This window comes from Asparagus officinalis, chromosome 10 (assembly GCF_001876935.1).
Source record: "Asparagus officinalis chromosome 10, Aspof.V1, whole genome shotgun sequence".
In the NCBI taxonomy this organism is placed as follows: domain Eukaryota; kingdom Viridiplantae; phylum Streptophyta; class Magnoliopsida; order Asparagales; family Asparagaceae; genus Asparagus; species Asparagus officinalis.
The window spans coordinates 6,229,080-6,250,433 of NC_033803.1; the positions used below are offsets into that span (position 1 = coordinate 6,229,080).

The 21,354-nt window shown below is 36.2% G+C and overlaps 2 protein-coding genes across 6 annotated transcripts; both read right to left on the reverse strand.

Moving 5' to 3' along the window:
* On the reverse strand, nucleotides 10,840-12,166 carry LOC109826263 (uncharacterized protein F54F2.9). The gene has a single exon (XM_020393269.1). It carries the CDS (start codon nucleotides 12,030-12,032, stop codon nucleotides 11,115-11,117), a length of 918 nt encoding a protein of 305 aa, XP_020248858.1. The 5' UTR covers nucleotides 12,033-12,166; the 3' UTR covers nucleotides 10,840-11,114.
* On the reverse strand, nucleotides 13,032-19,361 carry LOC109825774 (UMP-CMP kinase 4-like). Of its 5 annotated transcripts, none has more exons than XM_020392665.1 (12): nucleotides 19,261-19,361; nucleotides 19,137-19,185; nucleotides 18,938-19,007; nucleotides 17,920-17,974; nucleotides 15,550-15,667; nucleotides 15,158-15,314; nucleotides 14,961-15,041; nucleotides 14,776-14,883; nucleotides 14,186-14,254; nucleotides 14,046-14,102; nucleotides 13,797-13,843; nucleotides 13,032-13,242 (listed from the first exon to the last, which is right to left on the reverse strand). In XM_020392665.1, the coding sequence occupies exons 3-11, from the start codon at nucleotides 18,983-18,985 to the stop codon at nucleotides 13,835-13,837; spliced, it is 702 nt and encodes a 233-aa protein (XP_020248254.1). In that variant the 5' UTR covers nucleotides 18,986-19,007; nucleotides 19,137-19,185; nucleotides 19,261-19,361; the 3' UTR covers nucleotides 13,032-13,242; nucleotides 13,797-13,834. The 5 variants fall into 5 exon arrangements, with proteins under 5 accessions (XP_020248254.1, XP_020248250.1, XP_020248253.1 ...); XM_020392661.1 differs by having other exon boundaries at nucleotides 14,046-14,116; XM_020392664.1 differs by lacking the exon at nucleotides 19,137-19,185 and having other exon boundaries at nucleotides 14,046-14,116; nucleotides 19,261-19,360.

Sequence of the window (21,354 nt, forward strand, 5' to 3'; positions counted from 1 at the left end):
AATTAGACCCCTCAACACAAAAAGCCGAGGGCAAAAGCGTCATCTAACAAGACCGTAGTCCGCCAACTTCCTCGATCTACCGGGCACAAGCGACGCCTCCCCAACCGGCACGTGTCTCCTGTGCTTACGGGCCCCACTCAATCCCCACACGTTAAAGATGGCGCCGGAGATCCGCCAACCCGCCGCCGGCTTCGAGCTCCGGCTCAGCATCGGGCTCAAGCATCACCGCGAGCCCAGCGACAACCCCGGGTCGGGCCTCGACTGCGGGAAATTGCGGACAGGTGTCGCTCCGGCCGCGCGCAGCCTGGCGACGACTCGCTCGAGACAGTCGTCGTAATTCGTCGTCATCGAACCTCTCCGGCGACATTTCCCGTTCTTGAAGGGGCTCGGGCTTCGGCGGCCGACGACTGCTCTCGCGAAGAGGCCGGGGATCCAAGGAGCTCGATCTCGCGGTCGGGGTCACGTGGTCTGGAGGTCCCGAGGCGAGAGAAGAGAGAGATGCACGCCTGCCGTTCTTCTCCTTGCAGAAGCTGTAGCTCGCGTTCCAGGTGGGCCCATCTGAGGAGTGCCGAAGAAGCGCGGCGCCGGGGCGGAGGCAAGAGGGGGGAGGGCCGGCGCCGGACGAGGGAGCGGGGAGGACGACTGGGTTGTGGCTGATCTCCGGCGACCACCGTCACGGGAAGCTGTCTGCAGGGCCGAGGAGGGCGCTGCCGAAGGCAGAGGCGCAGACGCCGTCGCCGAGCTCGTACGGGTGCTTCTTGCACCTCATTGCTTTACAAGTCGTTTACGAAAACGCCTCCCTGAGAATAGTATCAGCATGTGCCAGTGCTGCAATTAGGCAACTTGGTTCTGAGACTGCGGGTATAAGTAATCATTTTAAGCTGCAATATTTGGGAGAAAAAAGAAAATTACCCCCCCCCCCCCCCTCCAACTATTCACACTTCTAAACAGTAACTTTGGGGGTGTATGAGGACTAAATTGCCCTTCTTCCAAACCAAAACAAGCCAAGTCCATTCCAGAAACACCCTCAACATCAAAAGGGCATTTTCGGCAACTCACTCCCAAAATTACTGTTTGGAAGTGGATATAGCAAACATGCCCCCCTCCCCTCCCTAATGACCAAGATGGTAGAGAACAAAAAACGAGGTATTGTATCTGATCGCATTGTTCTCTTGGTACCGTTTGGCAAATGGTTAAGTGAGGGGTTAAGAAGATTTAACCCCTGTTTAACCACCATTCTTAACCCGCTAAACACAAAAAATCTATACAAACGTTAGATGAAGTTAACCCTCCATAATTTGCCAAATTAACATAAAAAATATAGAATGGTCAAGCTAACCCTTCTAGAGGGATTAAAATGAGTTAACCCCTCAAAATGAGCTAGGGGTTTACTAATACTCCTATTTAGAAGGATTAAGAGTTAACCCTTCTAATTATAAAGAAAATAGTCAAAATCATTGTTATTCCCAAACACTAAAATTGATCACAAAGGCTAAAATAAAATTTATTTAACGGGTTAATAATTTAGTCCTTCAGATTATCGAATGAGCTAAGTACATTAATCATTCTCTTTAACCCCTCTACGTTAACCCTTTGGCAAACGAGGCCTCAGATTATCGAATGGGTTAAGTACATTAATCATTCTCTTTAACTCGTCTTGCTTAACCCTTTGCCAAACTGGTCATTCGGAAGTAAATATTTTAAACCTCCGACAAAGGGAAGCCTGTATGCTTACAAATTGAGCACAGCCTAATTATAGGTATTTCTGGGTTCTGGCAAAATCTTTTTATCAGTGCTTAGACCTCCCATCGCGCAAATGAGGTTATATATCTCTTCATTATATGTACATGTACTGTACAAGATAGTAGTATATATGACCGAAATTTACACACGTTAACATGTCAAAAGTCTATTTATAACGGATTCGGATCCTCTCCACTACAAAAAAAAAACAGTGGAGGGACCACTACATAATCACGGCCATTGATTATCTAATTAATGGTTGTGATTTTTTCTTTTAGTGTAAATTAGGAATGAGTGCAATACACGGGGGTATGGTAAGTGTTAGATTTAGATTGTATCATAACCGCCTACTAAATAATCAACGATTGAGATTAAAAGCAGTGATCTCTCCACTACTTTTTTGTAGTGGAGAGGATCCAGATCCATTTATAACACAATGACGTCGCGTAGCACCTAGACAATTGGCGGAGATAAAAGAGAGATGACTCCGGTTGAACATTAAAGAGTCTAAACGCTAACGCCTCGTTTGGTACGCGAGAATGGACATAAGTGAGAATGGAATGAAAGAAGGAATGGAATGGATTGTATGTGGGAATGGAATGGTCATTCTCATTCTCATGTTTGGGTACTTTTGTAGAATGAGGCTAGAATGAAAATCCCGTTCTCATTCCCATGTTTGGTATCACTTGTCCACAAGTGAGAATGGAATCGCATTTTCTAATAATGTCCTTACAACAACATATATTTTTAATAAGATAAAAATAAACATTAATGATAATAACTAAACAATTTTATTTATGCATATGTTATACTAATTTCTGTGCATGTTATACTATTGCGCATGTTATCTCTCAAGTGTATGTTCTATTTATATTTTTTAAACAATACTCACTATTTCTTAGTCTTAAAAAATTAAAGAAAAATAAATAAAAGATTATCGCATCTTTCATAGGTCCAAAAAAAATATAAAGAATGATATCCACAGTTGATGCATATTGCATATGAAAAGGATGTCAGAATTACTAATGTGGAAATCAGTTGATTAATAGGGGTATAATTAAAAAATAAATAACTGATTTGATTCTCTCTTGAATGGGAATGACCATTCCCTATATTCTCACTTGGAATGCCCATTCCCACAAAAAGTGAGAATGGTCATTCCCTGGGAATGGTCATTCCAACATCTAAAAAGTTGGTTTGTTTGGTATGAAGGAATGGGAAGTGAGAATGCCATTCCATTCCACCCCATTCCCGCCTACCAAACGAGGCCTAATAGAAAAACATGGATAACAAGCAGCAAACACCCTTGCAATATGAGGGATGTATCTGAAAATAACCCTGAGGCCTTTTTATGCAAACAACAGATACAATGAGGGGGCGTTTGTTTCAAATCCTATAATTTTAGGATATGGATTTCACTATGAGATTTAAAATCTATAGGTTTTTTAACAGCGTTCTGATCCTCTCCACTATCTAAAAAGTAGTGGATAAACCACTACATAATCACAACCATTGATTATCTAGTTGGTGGTTATGATTTTTTCTTTTAGGGTCTGTTCGTTTATTTCCTAAAAATCAAGAAATGGAAATGGAAAAGGTGAAAATCTCAAAAAGTACTATTTCTTCCATTTTCATCCCTAAAACTCACCCACAACATCCAATAAAATATTATTTTCATCCAACAACTCATTCACATCATTTAATAAAATATTATTTTTATCTAACCACTCATCCATCACATCTAATAAAATATTATTTTTATCTAACAACTCATCCATCACATCTAATAAAATATTATTTTCATCTAACAACTCATCCATCACATCTAATAAAATATTATTTTCATCCAAACATCACTCAACTCATCTCTTCTCATCATTTCAAATCACTCATATCATCCAATAAAATATTATAACAATTCACCTCATCTCATTAACATTTCATTTCTTTGTTTTCATCCCAAAAAGTTGTGAAAACACTTTTCTTAAGTGTGGGTCATACCACCCAATAATACAATGACAACTCATCTCATCTCATTTCATTTCTTATTTTTAAGAATGAACCAAACAAAAGAAAACAACAAACTACAGGAAATATGTTTTTTATAATTCATTTCCTTATTTTTTTGGCCAACCAAACAACATCAAAACTAGTTTTCTTAAAAAATCACTCACATCATCCAATAATAATGTGACAACTCATCTCATCTCATCTTCATTTCTTTGATTTCCTTCTTTTTTTAGCCAACCAAACAATTCAAAAACCTATTTTTCTTAGAAATAGGTTTCATTTTCTTTGATTTCCCTCTTTTTTTAGGCAAACGAACAGCCCTTAGTGTAAATTAGGAATGAATGCAATACACGGGGATATGGTGAGTGTTAGATTTATATTGTATCATAACCGCCTACTAAGTAATCAACGATTGAGATTAAATATAGTGGTCTCTCCACTACTTTTTTTTATAGTGGAGAGGATCCAAATTCTTTTTAACATGAGATTTCTAAAATGTTGTTTGTTTTATCAATACTTTAGGATATGTAATACTATAATTTATAATATTTTGTCTGTTTCAAACTCAAATTGTAGCATAATATATTAGTTTTTAATTATTTGGGAGAGATCTAGCCTATCCGCTCTCAAAGAGGGAATTTCACAAATGCTATAATATATTAGTTTTTTTTATTATTTAGGTATTCGATATCCCAATATTTATTTTGAATCAAACAAAGGTTATGGAATTCATAAAATGAAAAAAAAAAACTCAATTACTGCAAAAAAATCTTGGCTAACGTTCGTTCAGACAAGACGGTTCTACTAACAAATAGCCGGCGTGAAAAACCTTAAATTTGACGTATCTTCACCAGCAGAAAATAACAAACAAATCTTCCTAAAGTTAAATATAGAAATTAACTTATAGCATTAAAGAACCATTTTTATCCACAAGCTAAAATTTTCGCGTTGTTATAATCAATCCATCAATGAAGTATAGAAAAGAACATATCGGCAACGACCATCAAATTTCAAGAATCTATAGAAAAAGGTCAACATAAGGACAAATTTTCTAAACCAACCTATTTGGACTTTTATTCCCAAAAAACGACCCCATTCAAAAATAATTGCAAAAACCGACCTGGTTTCAGCCTCAGTGCTGAAACCAGGTCGGTTTTTGAAAAAAACTCTCCGAAACTTCACGGGAGTTGAACTCCCGTGAAGTTTCGTAGTTCAAAAAACTTCACGGGAGTTCAACTCCCGTGAAGTTTCGGAGAGTTTTTTTCAAAAACCGACCTGGTTTCAGCGCTGAGGCTGAAACCAGGTCGGTTTCTCTAAATAAATGTGAAACGGGTCTTTTTTTGGGAATAAAAGTCCAAATAGGTTGGTTTTGAAAATTTGTCCGTCAACATAATTTATGGGTCTTATACACTTCGACCAGAAGAAAGGAGCCACGTCCAAGTTACTGTAATGGGCCTCGAAAAGAAAATTTATGCTCCTAAAGCCCATAACATGCGAAGGCTTCCTCGGTTCATAATCCATTTTCACTTAATAATATGAGTTATAAAATTGTCCACACATTTTGTCTTCCCCAGGATAGATGCGAACTAGAGACGAAACAGATATGGACAACTAGATCAAGAGGAAACATTCTGTTCCAGAAGCAAATGTAATAGAACTACTCAATTACTGCAAAAATAAAAAAAGGGGTTTCAATATTCAATAGCTTTAGCATTGCCATTTAGCATCACATGACGGTAAAATATTGGGTAAATTTAATTTACCCAAAAAAGTTTCGCCCATTTTGAGGAGTCCCCAAAAAAGTTTGGCATTGTCACTTAACCCCCAAAACTTTTGCATTTCATGAATATACCTTCAGATAATCCTCAAAACTTTTTGGGGGTTATCTAAAAAGTTTCGAGAGGTAAAATGACATCTCCAAACTTTTGGGAGCTAATTTCATAATGGGCCATACTTCTTGGAGGGATTTGTGAAATGTGCCGGTAAAACATTGTGTGGCGAACTACTACTCTAAAGAGATATCTTCCGACCTTGTGTGATCAGCCAAGACGAGATCCTCCTTAGCCGTATTGTTTCTTTATCTACCGGAGCCGTAGCGCGTGCATGGCCACGTCAGGGAACTTAAACCCTAGGATAAACTGCCCAGAAACTATAACAAATATATTTGAGAGAGGAAGAAGAAAGAGAGGAAGAAAGAGCATTGGTTTATGTGTTTTTTTTTTATCACTCTTTTAGGGTCCTTGTTATAAGCCAAAAATGGACCCATTTAGAAATAACAAAAAGACATATTTAGGGCCTGTTTGGATTCGTACGGGGTGAAGGGAAGTTAAGGGAAACTGAGTGAAGGGAAGGGAATGGAAAGGAAGGAAAGGGAAGGGAATTTCATTCCCCTTGGTTACACCCCAATTTGGGGGGTAACAATTTTTATACTATTAGGGGGTGAACCAAGGTGAATGGAGGTGAATTAACTTCACCTCCTAAGTGTTCCCAAACAAGGTGAATGGAGGTGAATGGTTCCCCTAACTTCCCTTCACCCTCATTCCCCTCAATCCAAACAAGCCCTTAAGGTTTTACATCACGCTTTTCACATCCCTGACGAGTAGAGATAGCCTTATATTATTATTGTTAGTTTGTTAGTTGTAATATTTGATTTGGTCATTACTTATCCAACAATCCCCCCTCAAAGCAAATATCAAACTTAACCAAAAAGGATAAACGAATAAAAAAACTATAATATGTATGGGCATAAATTCTATTCATTGGTATAGTCTATAGATAGCTTCCGCCTTGAACCTACACTTGTAGCATTTGTTGCATTTGGAGGAAACCGAGTGAATTTGAGACCTTGAGCTAGGCTCTTTTATTAGAAATTAACTTTACTCTATTCAGTCGTGGGTTAGCGTGTCACCCTTATAACTATAATATGTATGTTTCTATCTATTTGGGCTTAATCCCACACCTTTGACTGAATATTGGAGACCTTTTGTCAAATGATCTATCAAATTATGTTCAAAATGAACAAAGTCTATAAAGTGACATAAAAATTTTAAGAGTCTCCTTATTGCTTCATATTTTATCTACAGATGTTTGTTTAATTTTAAATTTGTAGTTTTCTGCTTAAGCAATTCAATAACAGCTTAGCAATCATATTGAATTGAAATAGCAGGAGTAGGTTTAGGAACATAGAAATACCAGAAAGTAAATCTATAAGCCATTCAGCTTCAAAACATGCAGTGTCAAGTGCTATCGATCCAGATTCTGTTAGCAATTATAGTTTGTTTATTAGAGCCCCATGCAAATGACAACTCTCCTAGCATGAACACAAAGCATGATGTAGATTTAACATCTTGAAAATTAGTTACCCAGTTGGTATCACTATAACCTTCGACTACATCAGGAAAACTACTGTATAGTAAACATGACTCTAAGGTGCCTCTTAGGTATTTAAATACTCTATCTAGAGCATGCTAATGCTCAATGCTAGGATTATAAGTATATCTACTTAATCTATTTACTGCATACGAAATGTCAGATATGCTCCTATTTGTTATATACATAAGTAATCCTATTTGTTGAGCATATTTATGTTGTGAGATAAGGTCTCCTACATTTTTGTATAGAGAAATGCTAGTCATAAGGAGTAGGTACAGGTTTGCACTCATAATAGTTACATTTTCTAAGTATTTTTTTAATTGAGCACTGCAAAGATAAAGATATACCTTTGTCACTTTTAGAAATTTTCATTCCTAAAATCATATCAATTGTTCCTAAATCTTTCTTAACAAATTTATTTGATAGGTAATTTTTGACATCATCTATTACATCTAGAGAAGTTCTAAAGAATATCATCAACATACAAACATAAAATCACATGATCATGTCCTTAAGAACGTGTTTGACAACTTGACACTAATCCGGTTAAGATCTTGATCGGGCTAGAATTGGACCAAGTTAAGGGTGGTTCAAAGATAATCTAGATAAGGGCCTTTTTTTTTTAATTTAAAAAAACTAGTCCAAGCTTGTACAAGTTTTTACCAAACACAATTTAGACTCTTATCCAAGTTTGCGGACTTATCCAAATTAGTGGGTGAGTTGCCAAACAAACTCTTAAAATAAATACACTTATCCGATTCATTAATAGAAATATCAAAATCTAAAATTACTCAATTAAATTTCTTATGCCACTGTTTAGGAGCTTGTTTAAGTCCATACAAAGATTTAATTAATGTGCACACTTTATTTTCTTATCCCTTAATTACAAAACCATCAAGTTGATTAATATAAATTTCATCTTCTAGCTCGCCGTATAAAAATGCCATTTTTACATCCATTTGGTGAAAAATTAGATCGCGAATAGAAACTAACGCTAGTAGACGTCTTATAGTAATTATCCTGCTAACAAGGACATATATGTTAAAGAAATATATTCCTTTCTTTTGAGTATATCCCTTAGCTACTAATCTAGCTTTGTATTTTTCAACACTACCATCAAATCTGAGTTTCTTTTTAAATATCCACTTACATCCTACAGGTTTATGTCCAGGAGGTAAATCTGTTAGTAACCAGACTTGATTTTCAATAATTGATTTCATTTCACATTTTCACTAGTTATAGCCTCCTTCCAAAATAGTGAATCACTACTCACTAGAAGTCATAGCCTCATCATAAGATGTAGAATCCTCTTCTACTGAATACATAAAATATTCTTCTCAGTTTTTTTTAGTTCTAATTCTTTTATTTCTTCTTGGTTCCAAAATTTTTCTAGGTTCTACATTAGTAGATTGGTCAATTATTTGTTTAGAATATTTTGTTTTTATAAGGAAAAATTTCCTCAAGATATGTAGCATCTCTAGCTTCAATTATTGTATTATTAGATATTTTATTAATCTCTGAATTAATTACTAAGAACTTATTTGCATTGCTATCTAGAGCATATCCAATAAAGATAGCATCTACAGTTTTAGGTTCAATTTTCTTTCCTTTAAGTTTAGGAATACTAACTTTAGCTAAACATCCCCACATGTACTCCATAATTACAACAGTTCGGTATGTTAGAAATTTCTTGGTCATTACCTTAATTTGCTTTCAAATTTAACATCAAGTACTTATGGACTTTTATGTAGGTTGGAAGATAATACAGTCCACTTTATGTAAACTTCTCAAGAGGTGATAAATGTTGCAGTTGGATTTCAAACTACGATCTTATTGTTTGCATTGGAAAAGGATCCAATCTGGTAATCTTAACCTCTCAAGAGAGAATAGATGTCGGAGTTGCTAGTTTTGACAAAAAAATTAGACGTCATGTATCAAGAAACTAACTGGTTGCTGCTGGCTCATGGTGCACAGGGACATGTGAAAAGGGTTAGACAATGGTGATCAATTTAATGTTTTTCTTGAGATCATTCTTTGTGATACCGTGATTTATTTCTGACCATGATGAACAGAAAATATCCACATTTCATTACCTTCTCCATATGTAGCTATCAATTGACTCATATCATCGATGGTAGTAGACTTACAAAATTTTCATTTTTATTGGGCATGCTATGACTAATCGTTACTAGCAAGTCGACAAATTTTGAAAGTTTGTCCCCTGACAACATTAAAAAAAATTCACCAACTTACATAAAAAATGTGATGATTTTAGTGACACCACTTCCTGTTTTCAGCAAAATGAATAATGTGTCTTCATTCATATGTACAATGACAATAATAAGACGTCAAATTTGACTTGACACAGATAGCAACATACACATCAAGGCAATCATTTGAACAGTGTAGTTATCTCCACAACCTCCACAAAAATATTCCAGATTTGTTCATATAAAACATGCACTAAAGGATATTAATAGTCATTAAATCATTCACCTCATGTAGTAGATGAGATCAAACAAAAGAGAGCACAGAGTATGGGAGCAGCAATGGATCATGTGCATGAGATCTACAATCGAAATAACTAAGTTTAGATATACTTTATGCAGATCATCTCTGCCTTGCAGCTGCATAATCCAAAGTTCTTCTAGACAAAGGTCGGAGGATAACCACACTTGCACAGGCGAGAGATCCTCATATAATCACCTCACTATTAGCTCTAAGCAAAAAACAGGATGAAAGAAGGAGATGAAGGCTATATGATCTCTAGATGTCTAGAAAAGCCTCTTCATGAACCCTACACAAGCGCATATATAGCCGTAGACGGGTAAAACCCTAGCCTCAGTCCGGCTTGGATTCAATATGGGTTCCCGGCTGGACCTGATGCATTTGGAGGGGTCTTAATACACAACAGTACTTTCCAAAATGACTAACATCATAGACCAATTTGTGTACTTATAGGAATCCCAAATCAAAAACCTCAACAACCCATATCAAACAGTATCCAATCTCACTAATACACCTTCTTGTATTCAGCATTTAGATTAGCAAATAATGCACCTTCACTCTATATATGCAATAACTAGAATCTGACATGAAATTTGACTTTATACAACAGTAAGGCAATAATTTGAACAACATAATTATCTCCATAACCTCTAAACTAAAATTTCCAGGTTGGTTCCCATCAAAATGGCTAGCATCGTAGATCAATTTGTATCCTTAATCATCACCATTGGTACAGTGACAAACTCCCCATAATTCTACAAAATTAAAGGGTATAAATTATGTACGTGTAAGTTGTAATAATGCTAGGTCAAATACCTCAACAATCACGTATCAAACAGTATCCAATCCAACTAGTATACACTTCCTGTTTCTTTAAGAGTTCCAATTAGTGAATAATGCATGATGCATCTGCACTCATATGTGCAAAAACTAGAGTCTGACATGAAATATGACTTGATACGACAATAAGGAATTGTTTAAAAACATAATTATTTCCACAGCCTTGCATACAATTATCAAAATGGTTCCTACCAAAATGGCTACCATTATATATAATTATATATGTTTACCACTAACGATCTGCATTCTTACAATGGCAAGATCTCACTTGCCTTACAAGAATTAAAGGGTATACAAATTATATACTTGTAAGAATCCCAAATCAAAAACCTTAACAATCATAAATCAAACAACACACCAGCTCACTAGTACTGAATAATGCATCTTCACTTTATTTGTGCAAAAACTAGATTCTGACATGAAATTTGACTTGATACAATATCAAGACACTGATACATAAATTTTACCAAATTGGTTCCTACCAATGTGCCTAGCATAACATATCCACGTATATACCCTTAGTCATCAACATTCATAAAATGATAAACTCTTAAAGTGTCAAAATTTTGTATACTTGTAATAATCCCGAATCTTAACAACTATGTAGTAAAATCTCTTACCCATAAAAAAATCCTCTATGATTATGCTGCCTTCGAGCTTCTAAAATCCTTCTTGAGCTCCGCCACCCTCTTCACGCACTCCGCCTTGGACCTCCCCGGCACGGCCGCCGCCACCTTCTCCCACCTCATCGCAACCTCCTTCGGGAACGCCTTCAACGCATTCAACAGCGCAATGTCCTCCCCTGAGCTCCACTTCCCACCCTCCTTAACCTCAGCGTCAACACCTTCAACTCTCTTATCCAGTGGCTTCCTCTGCTTCAAGAACTTAGCAAACGAGTCCTTCTCCTCGGGTTTCCTCTCCGCCATCGATTTCCCCATCTTTATAACACTCTCCAAACCATGCCTCCTCCCAAAAGCCTCTGAAATCTTCTCCCATCTCCTGGGTTCACCGACCGGATGCTTCAAGATCTGCTTCTTTAGAATCTGTAGATCTTCATCAGTCCACTCCAACTCCTCCTCCTCCTCCTCCTCCTCCTCCTCAAAGGCCTCAACTTTACCAGATCTCGTCACATTGCTGGTCGGATCTTCAGGTTTAGGTAACGGATTAGGGTTAGGGTTAGGGTTAGAGCTATAAGGCCGGCGAGATCGAGAGCGGCGAGAGGGGGCGGGAGCGCGGCCGTCTGTCTGCGTCGGCGGCGGAGGGTGGAGGGGCGTGCCGGCAGCCGACTGTGCGTCGCCGCCGGTGACGGAAGAGGGGGCGAAGGGGGCGACGAGGAGGGAGAGGGAGATCCAGAGGAGGAGGAAGGTAAGGGTTTGGGAGGATTGGAGAGAGGAGGAGATGAAGAGGATGAAGAGGAGGAGGAGGGAGAGGGAGAAGCACGAGAGGACGCGGAGGGCGCTGGGTTTCTGAGCTGGGGTTCTCTGGGGGCTGGAGGTTGAAGACGAAGGGCGAGATTGGAACAGGAATCGAGGGCGGGATTCTTCCTCCATGAACTCCATCGAAGACCTCTCTCTCACTAGCGAACGCGACCTCGACGAGCCGGTGCTCGTAATTTAGACCGTAGCTTGTTTCTGTGTTTTTACGAAAATGGCCCTGATTCGGGGGACTTTGCGAGGATAAAAACGGCCGGGCGCTGATTTTAGAGGAAGATGGATTAGTGGGGGGTCAAACATTGATAATTAGAGCATGTTCGGAGAATTTGGGTTATAATCTGCGCTTGATGGTAAAGCTTAGTTGATTAATAATCTATTTTTTTTAATAATAAGTGTTTGATAAGTGAGTGATTATGAAATGGGTATATATAGTTTTTACATGATAAGAGTTTATTGTTTGTAATCCACCAAAAAAATAAGCTCAGATGCCTTTTTACTGTCATCTTGGCTTATTTTTCACGGTAAAACATCTCAAAGTAGCTTATAATCTACCATTTTCCAGATGTATTTAAATAAATTTAGAAATAACCGAAGGGCGAAAAACCCCAAAAAGTAATATTTGTCCGGGTTGGGTGGGAATAAGAAAGCAATTTTTCGTAGGGATAGGAAGTTCTAGCTTCCTCCCTGGGCGGAAGTGAGAAAGATGCTGCTTACTACAAACATGACGTTTGGATCGGGAACTTAGAATAATTTTACATTTTATTTTTAATTTTAATTTTCTTGGGCTGTGTTTGTTGGCAATTCCAAAATAATGTTGGGTCTGAACTAAATTTTTACTTAACTATGACCTGGGTCAAAAAGAAAATAGTTTAAAAACCCCACTTCAAATATGACCTGGGTGTTGCCAAACTTAAAACTAGTTTTTAGAACTTGTTTTTAAACCACGCTCACTAAGAACTTGTTCTTCGGAGTTGAGGTAAGCGTATGAACTATAATTTCCAGGTATTGCTACCCACTTTACCCAGTAAAACGATAATATCTAAATGCACACAGATGAAAAAAAAAATAACAATAATTAATGCCCAGATACCATTTCATAGAAAATAGAAGCTGTTGCTCTTGAGCTTATCAGGGCAATAACAATCTCTTTCCATAAAGAATAACAAATCATCAGTCTATAAAAGTCAATACAATATCAATATTTTCAATATCTTAGAATAGTTAAAGGTGTACATGCTCCTTTCTTCTATTACAGATATATCAATATCAATGTATAACAACAATAATACGCCGATCTATATCAGAAACACAAGCTGGCTAAGCTCCAAATAAGTGCCTGCAAAGAACAATCCTAAAAACATCAAGAACGCCCCCAGTTGGCAGATATTTAAAGCTAATTATGTTGGAATTTTCAATGTTATTTGAAAATAAGAATGTGCATGGTTACGACAACTGCAGGAACAAATCCATTTGAAGCCTCTACAAATATGCGGAAACCCATGCAATTTGAGCAGAGAAAAGAAAGTAACCTCCTTTGAATTCTATCCCCCAAAAGAAGTAATCTCCTGGAAACTACCTTAACGTTATCTTTGTGTTGATTAAATTTCAGAATGATAATACTACCCTGCACGGCTGCACCTAGCAATCGAAAAAATTCTGCAGATATTGGGCCAAATATTGTCTTAAGAAAAAAATATATCAAGTCCCTTGGTTCAGGTGTTGAAACGTTGTGTCCTAAGTTCGCTATAACAGCCTGAAAAAGTATGGCAAACTGTGAAGTCTTGTGAGATAGTCATCAAGAGGAGAGTGTAGAAGGTGTACATAACAATACAGATTATGTACAAAGTACGTTCTTCAAAGCAACAATTAACAGATCCAAGAAAACGTTACCTTAGAAAATAATATATTGACTTATCCTCCTCAGAGTGCTAATTAGCCTGTCAAAATAGAGCACCATGTGATCAAAAAATGGCATGAGAAGTATCTACATGAATGTGTGTGATTCTAAAATAACATGTTGTTTTTCAGAAAAATAAAATAAGCTTGATTGTCCATTATGTAAGTTAAAGCTCGACATGATAAAGCTAAAACAAGATCATGCATCCAAATAATCCTAAAACTCATAGTTCAAGAAACCACCGCTTTATGAGGCATATCAAAGGCCCAATCCCCATTATTGTAATGATTTTTGAATTGCTGAAGGTGCTTGCCTAACAACAGAAACATTAGCATTTCTTTTACATATTGGAGGAAAGACAAAGAGTATCAAGTTTACTTACAGTGCTATATGGGGCAAAAATGCCCTTTACGACTTCAAAGATCTCGTCAATCGGCTTTGCTGCATCAATCTAAGAAGAATAATCAATCACTAACTGCACAAGTACATAAAAGGAAGCACACTGCTTAAATTCTAACCGCAAAATCATAGTCGAATTAAACTACATCCAAATCAAGCACAATATGCATGATTAATAGTTATGTTTTCACATTTCCTCAGGCACAATATGCATGATTTAATCGTCATGATTTCGAATTAAAATTCTACTTCCAAATCAAGCACGATATGCATGATTTGAAAATAATGCTTTCAAATTTCTTCAGGCATCTTTTAATCAACTAATGATGAGAACAAATGACATAAAACTGCAGAAAAGAAAATGAAAGTTTCTAGTAACTGTTGTTTGATATTATATTAACAATTTAATAATACTGCTCCATCAAAAGATGTGTGCACTTGATATTTTTGAGAAAATAATATATTAATATAATAATGTTGTTCCGTCATAAGATGTGTGCGCTTGATATTTTATAGAGAATAATCTATTAGATGCTAGTACTTTTGGAGGAGTTTTGTAGGAATGCAATTTACCTTCCGGACCTTTCCCTTTGAATTGTAATACTCAATTACAGGTAAACTGGATTCCAGAAAAACGTTAAACCTCTTTCTTATGGTATCAATATTATCATCGTCTCTTCCCTACAAAAATATCAAACTTAACTTATATTTGAATAATTCATATAAGGACAGGACATTCCGGCAAGAAAAATTAATACCTGGTTTCGATTTAAAAGACGTCGCTCCATCTCTTCCTCTGAGCAATCAAAGAATAATACAAATTCAGGCTCAATGTTCGTCTGCACATATTGAGAAAAAAAACAATATTCAAACACTGAGAAAATTCTGTACAAGCAAAAAAATGAGCTCCTATAGTTTAAACTGTACAGAAAATATTAATGTTTTGCTGGCTTACAACACTTTCAAATGCAGCACGATTTTCTTCATTCCGAGGAAATCCATCAACAAGAAATTTGTCATTCCCGCTTTCTAGCATAGCCCGCTGTAAAAGTTTGATTGTGACCTCAGAAGGAACAATCTTCCCCTCTTTTATCATATTCTGGATCATAGTTCTGAAAAAGCAGAATGGTGATAGACAAAATGAATTTATTCAATTAGGATCGGTTGGTCTAAAACCAGTGAAAAATGTGAATATTGATAATAAGAAAAACAACGTCCAGAGAGAAGAAAGACGCTGAGCAATCAATCATCATACATGAAAATATTATAAACCATATGGTGCTGATAGGGATTGTACATCATTCTCGTAATGGAAAAGGAAAGAAAAAGATGAATACAGTTCAATACCCATTTTCAGAGCCAGACTTGATTTCTGCACGCAGAAGATCACCAGCACTGAGATGGGTGAATCCAAAGTGTTGAACAATATTGGCACACTGTGTTCCCTTTCCGCTGCCAGGCCCACCTGTACATAAGATACAAATAAACCAAAAGTTATCATCAGAAGGAAGAAGGCTAGGTTAAGAAGGCTAGGTTATCTTGCCTAGAAAAGAAAATTGGCCTTTTTCTGCAGGGGAACAAAGATGAGTTTACCAGTAGACGTAGGCCTACTACAAACATAGAACGTAGGCAAATAAAAAACAAAACAAACTAAAAATATTAGAAGAATAAGCTGTAATATGTGCATCAAGTTGTAACACATTTCTGACTCTAGATAAAGATAAAATTATATGTTAGCAATATGTCTATATGCACTTGAGAATGAAATTAAGCCTTCTGCTCCACAGCATTTTGATGGGAAAATACTGTGACGATGATAACTGACAAGTGACAACAGAATCGAGTGGCAAAACTACAAATAAGGAGACAAAGTAAATGAGGTACATGCCTAAACCTGCACGGATGGAGCAAAATCACATTTGGAGGGGAAGTAATAGTCATTTGTGTTGCCCACAACTCTTAATCTTCCATCCTAATAGTCCTCAGAGAAGTCTTAATACTTCTTAGATTCACCATGGAAAAGAAAGCTTAATCTTCTATCCTAACGCTTAATCTTCTGGCCGAGAAGTATAGCCTTTTAAAGTGTTTTACGAAACTAACTTATGAATGAAGGAAAAAGTATTTAATGAACTATTGATGCAGAATAGCTTGGAAGATTTGATTTGATGCAGTTAGGAACTTAGTATTAGATAAATTCATTAGGATTTTATTATACATTTTCCTTTTCAGTTAGATTGATTTTATCTTTGAGAATAGTTTAGTTAAATATTTGGTTTTCTATGTCAAGCTATTTATTTTATTTTATCAGTTAGCACGTTTGATGCACTTCTATAAATAATCAGCCCATTTGGCAAGGGATTAAGGGAAGGGTTAAGGGGGTCTAACCCCTCTTTAACAATCCAAATGGGTTAATTTGGTCAAAGGGTTAACAAGCCCTTTACAAAGGTTAAAGTTAGTTAACCCCTCATTTAGAGGGGTTAACAAATCCGCCTAAAGAGGAGTATTAAGAGTTACTCCATCTCGAAATAAAAATTAAAACTTTAAAAAAGAATATATTTTAGGATATTTCATGGCAACTAGGCTCCTTAACCCTTTTTTTATATGCCAAATCCAAAAAACTTACTCTTTCATCTTGACCATCAAATCCAAATGGAATTTATTTATTTTTAACCTCTCGTGAAGGGTTAACTAAGTTAGTCCTTCTCGTCAAGAATTTACGAAAAGCATCAGTATTTTGAGGATCCCTAATTGTGAGTTGGGGTTGTTCTGGCGTGTGGGTTGCCAGGGTCTGAAGCCCACTATTATATGTTTTCGTGCCATTTACAAAACCCTATATCTAAGCCCTTCCTCCTCAAATAGTCATTCATCTCCAATCAAAACTAAAGTGTTAAAAAATCATTCATCTCCAATCAAAACTAAAATGAGAAGAGGAAAAAACTAATTTCCAAAGTCAGTCATGCCCAAGGTTTTAAATATCGGTTATCGGGGATTTATCGAACGGCCAAAATCCTTATCGGATAGCGGAAATCGGGGATATATCGGGGATAAGTAGTATTTATCGGAGTGATATACTGGATGATGTGTATATATAATATAACAATTAAAAAAATGTAATCTAATCATGCTTAATAAAATATAAACATACCAAAATGTAAATCATCATGTTTAGAATCATTAACCAATTGTAGAAAGCGAAACTTGCATCATAGCCTTAAAAAAATATAATGTTAGTCAAAATGGGCCGATAATCCCGATAAAAAGTCTTACTTATCGGCCGATAAGTGCCGATAACGCCGATAAATCACCGATAAACCTAGAAAAACGATAACCGATTAAAAATCCAATTTATCCTAGCGGAGAGCTCCCAAATCCGATAACTCGGCCGATAATATCGATTATCGACCGATATTTAAAACAATGGTCATGCCCCCTCAAACCCAATTCATTTACTCTTGAAGTCAATGTTCTAAAACACAGCTTTTTATTAAGCGTTCAGTCCAAGAACTCATAGTTTAATTAGAATATGCACCAACTAATCAAATTAAAGGACTTGAATTACAGACACACTATTCAATGAGATAAAAATAAAATTCATAAGGACCAGGGTGAGGTGAATTTGAAATTAATAACCAAACTCATACTGAAAAGATGCTAAAGTACCATTAAAGAGATAGATTAACTAATGTTAAAGAGGCACAGGGAAAAAAGAACTTTTACCTAAGACAAAGACCACTGTAATTTTCTTGTCCCCTGGAAAACTCCCAGTAAGATCCTGCAACAAACAAAATCATCATTGTTGTTAATTCATGATATACTAGAATCCTAAACACTTGAGGCCAGTGGCCACACACTATTGAGCAATAATTGGTGAGAAAAGAACCATGGATGACATTTTTGCTCTTATGCAGACCAATATCGAGCTACCTATGATATCCAAAACGTATATTACAAAGTAACATCAAACAGATATTGAATCATACATCGAAGTATTCAGAATTTTCCATCAGATTTAATAAGGTACCAAATTAATATAGGGGGGAAATAATGTTTATGTATACACTCACATGTTGTGTCCTAGCTGGTGCTCAGACCACGGATCATGTCATGTTTTTTGATAGGTCATGTCATGTTTTTTGATAGGTGACTGGAGGAGGGCACCATTACGCGGAAGCTTTCATCTTTTTCTTGTCCGCTGGTAATTTACAAATTCATCTTAACCTTTTTCCCAATATGATTGCAATTTTTTTAAATTATCTATGAACAGGTCCAAATTTAATATTAAGGTAGAAAATTTTCCAACAAACATTGTGATTTCTCCACATACCCGCACATATTAACCTTTTTCCCAATATGATTGCAAACTTTTTGAATTATCTATGAACAGGTCCAAATGGCAACCCTAATAATAAGGTAGAAATTTTTCCAACAAACATTGTGAAATCTCCGCATACCACACATATTAACTTCCGAGATGCTGATCGTTATCCTACATTCTCATTTAAAAATGGCAAGAGAAGATGGGTCATCTTGCTATATCTACTGTACCTTCCAAAAGGAAAACAGATTTCTAAGAGTTGTTTCCTGGATTCACAAGACTATACATCAATTTAGATAGCAAATAAATGATTTTATTATTATTATTATCATCATGAAGCTATTTTATTTTGGGTTCGAAAACGCAAATGACAGTACACTAACCAATAACAACGAGATAAAATAATTAAAAAAAAACCACCTTCATCCCATCGACGACATCAGTCGAAGCTGCTTCTTTGGTGGCCATAGAAGCTGCTTAGGTTTCGTATCTGCAATTGACATTAATAATGTTTAAGGGGGAAATGCAAACTATGGCTTCCTGAAATTAATTTAAAAAAAAATTAAAAATTCAATAGATCATCAAGAACTTGAACTAGGTGATGAGAGATTGTTGAAACCTCGCCAGATCTGTAACTTCAAGAACAGAAATCAAAGGGAAGAGAAGATCTAAGAAGAGGGGAAAAGAATTAGAGATTATAAAAACAAAAACAGAATCAGATCCAGAGAGAGCAGAAGAGATACCTGAGAAATAAATAAATAAATAAAATATTAATCTTTCTCTCTCTTCTTCTACGCGTGTCAGCGGGGGGTAAGAACAGGAGACGCAGAAGGGAATCACGCGGGATCGATTGAGAAAGAAATAAAATGTGAAAAGGGTTTTATTTAGATGTTACTCCCTCAAATCTTCAATAATGCCATATTAGTTTCTCAAATCTGCAATTGCACATTAGTCCCTCAATCCTACGGCTAAATACCCTCAGCTAATTTTTTTTTAAAATGTTATTTGCAATTTACTTTCAAAATCCCAACGTTTTTTGACATTTTGGCACACCCAAGTTTATATATATATTTAATTTTGATATCCTAAAGTTTTATTTTTGGCACTTTGATAGCCCAAAGTTCACACATTTTTCAAATTGTATACCTAAAAGATTCCATATTTTTAATTTTGATACCTTAATGTTCACACGTTTTTCAACTTTGATACCTTATAGTATAGGGTATCAAAATGAAAAAACAAAACTTTGGGGTAACGATGTTTCAAGGATATAACTTTTAGGTATCAAGTTATAATTGTATAGTTTTTTAGGTGTCAAAGTGTCAAAAATTTTGGGATATTAAAGTCAAAAAGACATAAAACTTTAGAATATCAAGTGAAAATAACAATCATAAATAAATAGTATTTTGGTTATTTAGGGACCAAATTGCAAGATACTTTAGGATTTAAGGGAATAATGAGCAATTATTAGGATTTGAGGGAGTAATATGAAATTGTTGAAGATTTGATGAAGGACTAATACCTAAAAACCCATATATGAAAGAAAGAGAAGTTGCGGCTAAATACTAGAAGTTTACAACATTTTTAATTAAAGCTTTTTTGCCAAAGCATACCTTACAGTTTATCTTATTTTTAACTTTGGTACACAAAATATTTTTTTCTCCAGAAATATCCCAAAAGTTGAGCAAACTTCAGCTTTGATACCACAAGTTTTAACAAAAGTTTTAACTTTCATCCCAAATTTCAAAAAAAATTAGCAAAATATTTAAGTTCGGGTTATCAACTTTCAAGTTTTCCTAACTCTCAGGTTTTTTTTTGGTAAAAGTCTGAGGTGTCGAAGTTAAATATTATTCAAGTTTTGATTATTCTCTCAGTTCAATTGATTGTGAATAGAACCTCTATGCTACTTCCTAGTTGCAGATAGATCCTCCATAGTTCTTTTTGTGGCAAAGCATACCTCTATGCTACTTCCTAGTTGATTTTCTGAATTCATAAAAACGTTGATAAAGCCCCTTTAGGGGAGGGGTGTGGGTTTTGGGATTTGGATCATCTACAGATCTACTCATCAATAGTGTCTTCTAATATTTGCTAATACATCTCCACCTTTCATTTTGTGGAACCATATTTTATTTTGTGCTTATCCACAAAATAAAAGATGGAGATGCATTAGCAAATGTTAGGAGCTATTATTGATGAGTAGAGGATCTCAATCCTGGGGGGAGGGGGTTGGTGGGGATAAGGTTCCATTCTCACATCGGTAAATAGTCTATTCACATAGAGGTAGGATCAGTTGGGTTGAGCCTGACATGTGACCTCGCCCTCTTGAGTTTCTATTAGGGACTAGGGCCAACTGGGTCAGTGTGAGTTTGCTCAGGGATGGTGGCCCCGGTGTGGGCGTGAACGAAGACCGGTCCACGACTCGCATAGGTCCGGGTCAGGTCCAACCTGACCCATGCCGGTTTGAGTCGCAGGTCGACCTATGAGTTTGTCATTTCTTTTTCTTTTTTTAATTACTGTTATTTGATTATATTTCTTGTATTAATATTTATCTAATCATGTTTAATTTACTTTTTAATTTTTTAAAACTCTAAATGCTAAGATGGATGATGTTTATTGTACCATCCGTTAACGTCTCATATTTCAAACATATACTTAAACTATGGGATCTTTCATACTCTATATTCTTTCTCTTCTTAACTTTGTTTTATTTATTTATTTTATATGTACATTTTATAAAATGTGGAGTTATGATAGTTGTTAGTCCACCGATCTGACCAACACGGGTGACGGGCTAAACGAAAGTGGGTCGGACCAAGCACATTGGTACTGGGCCTACC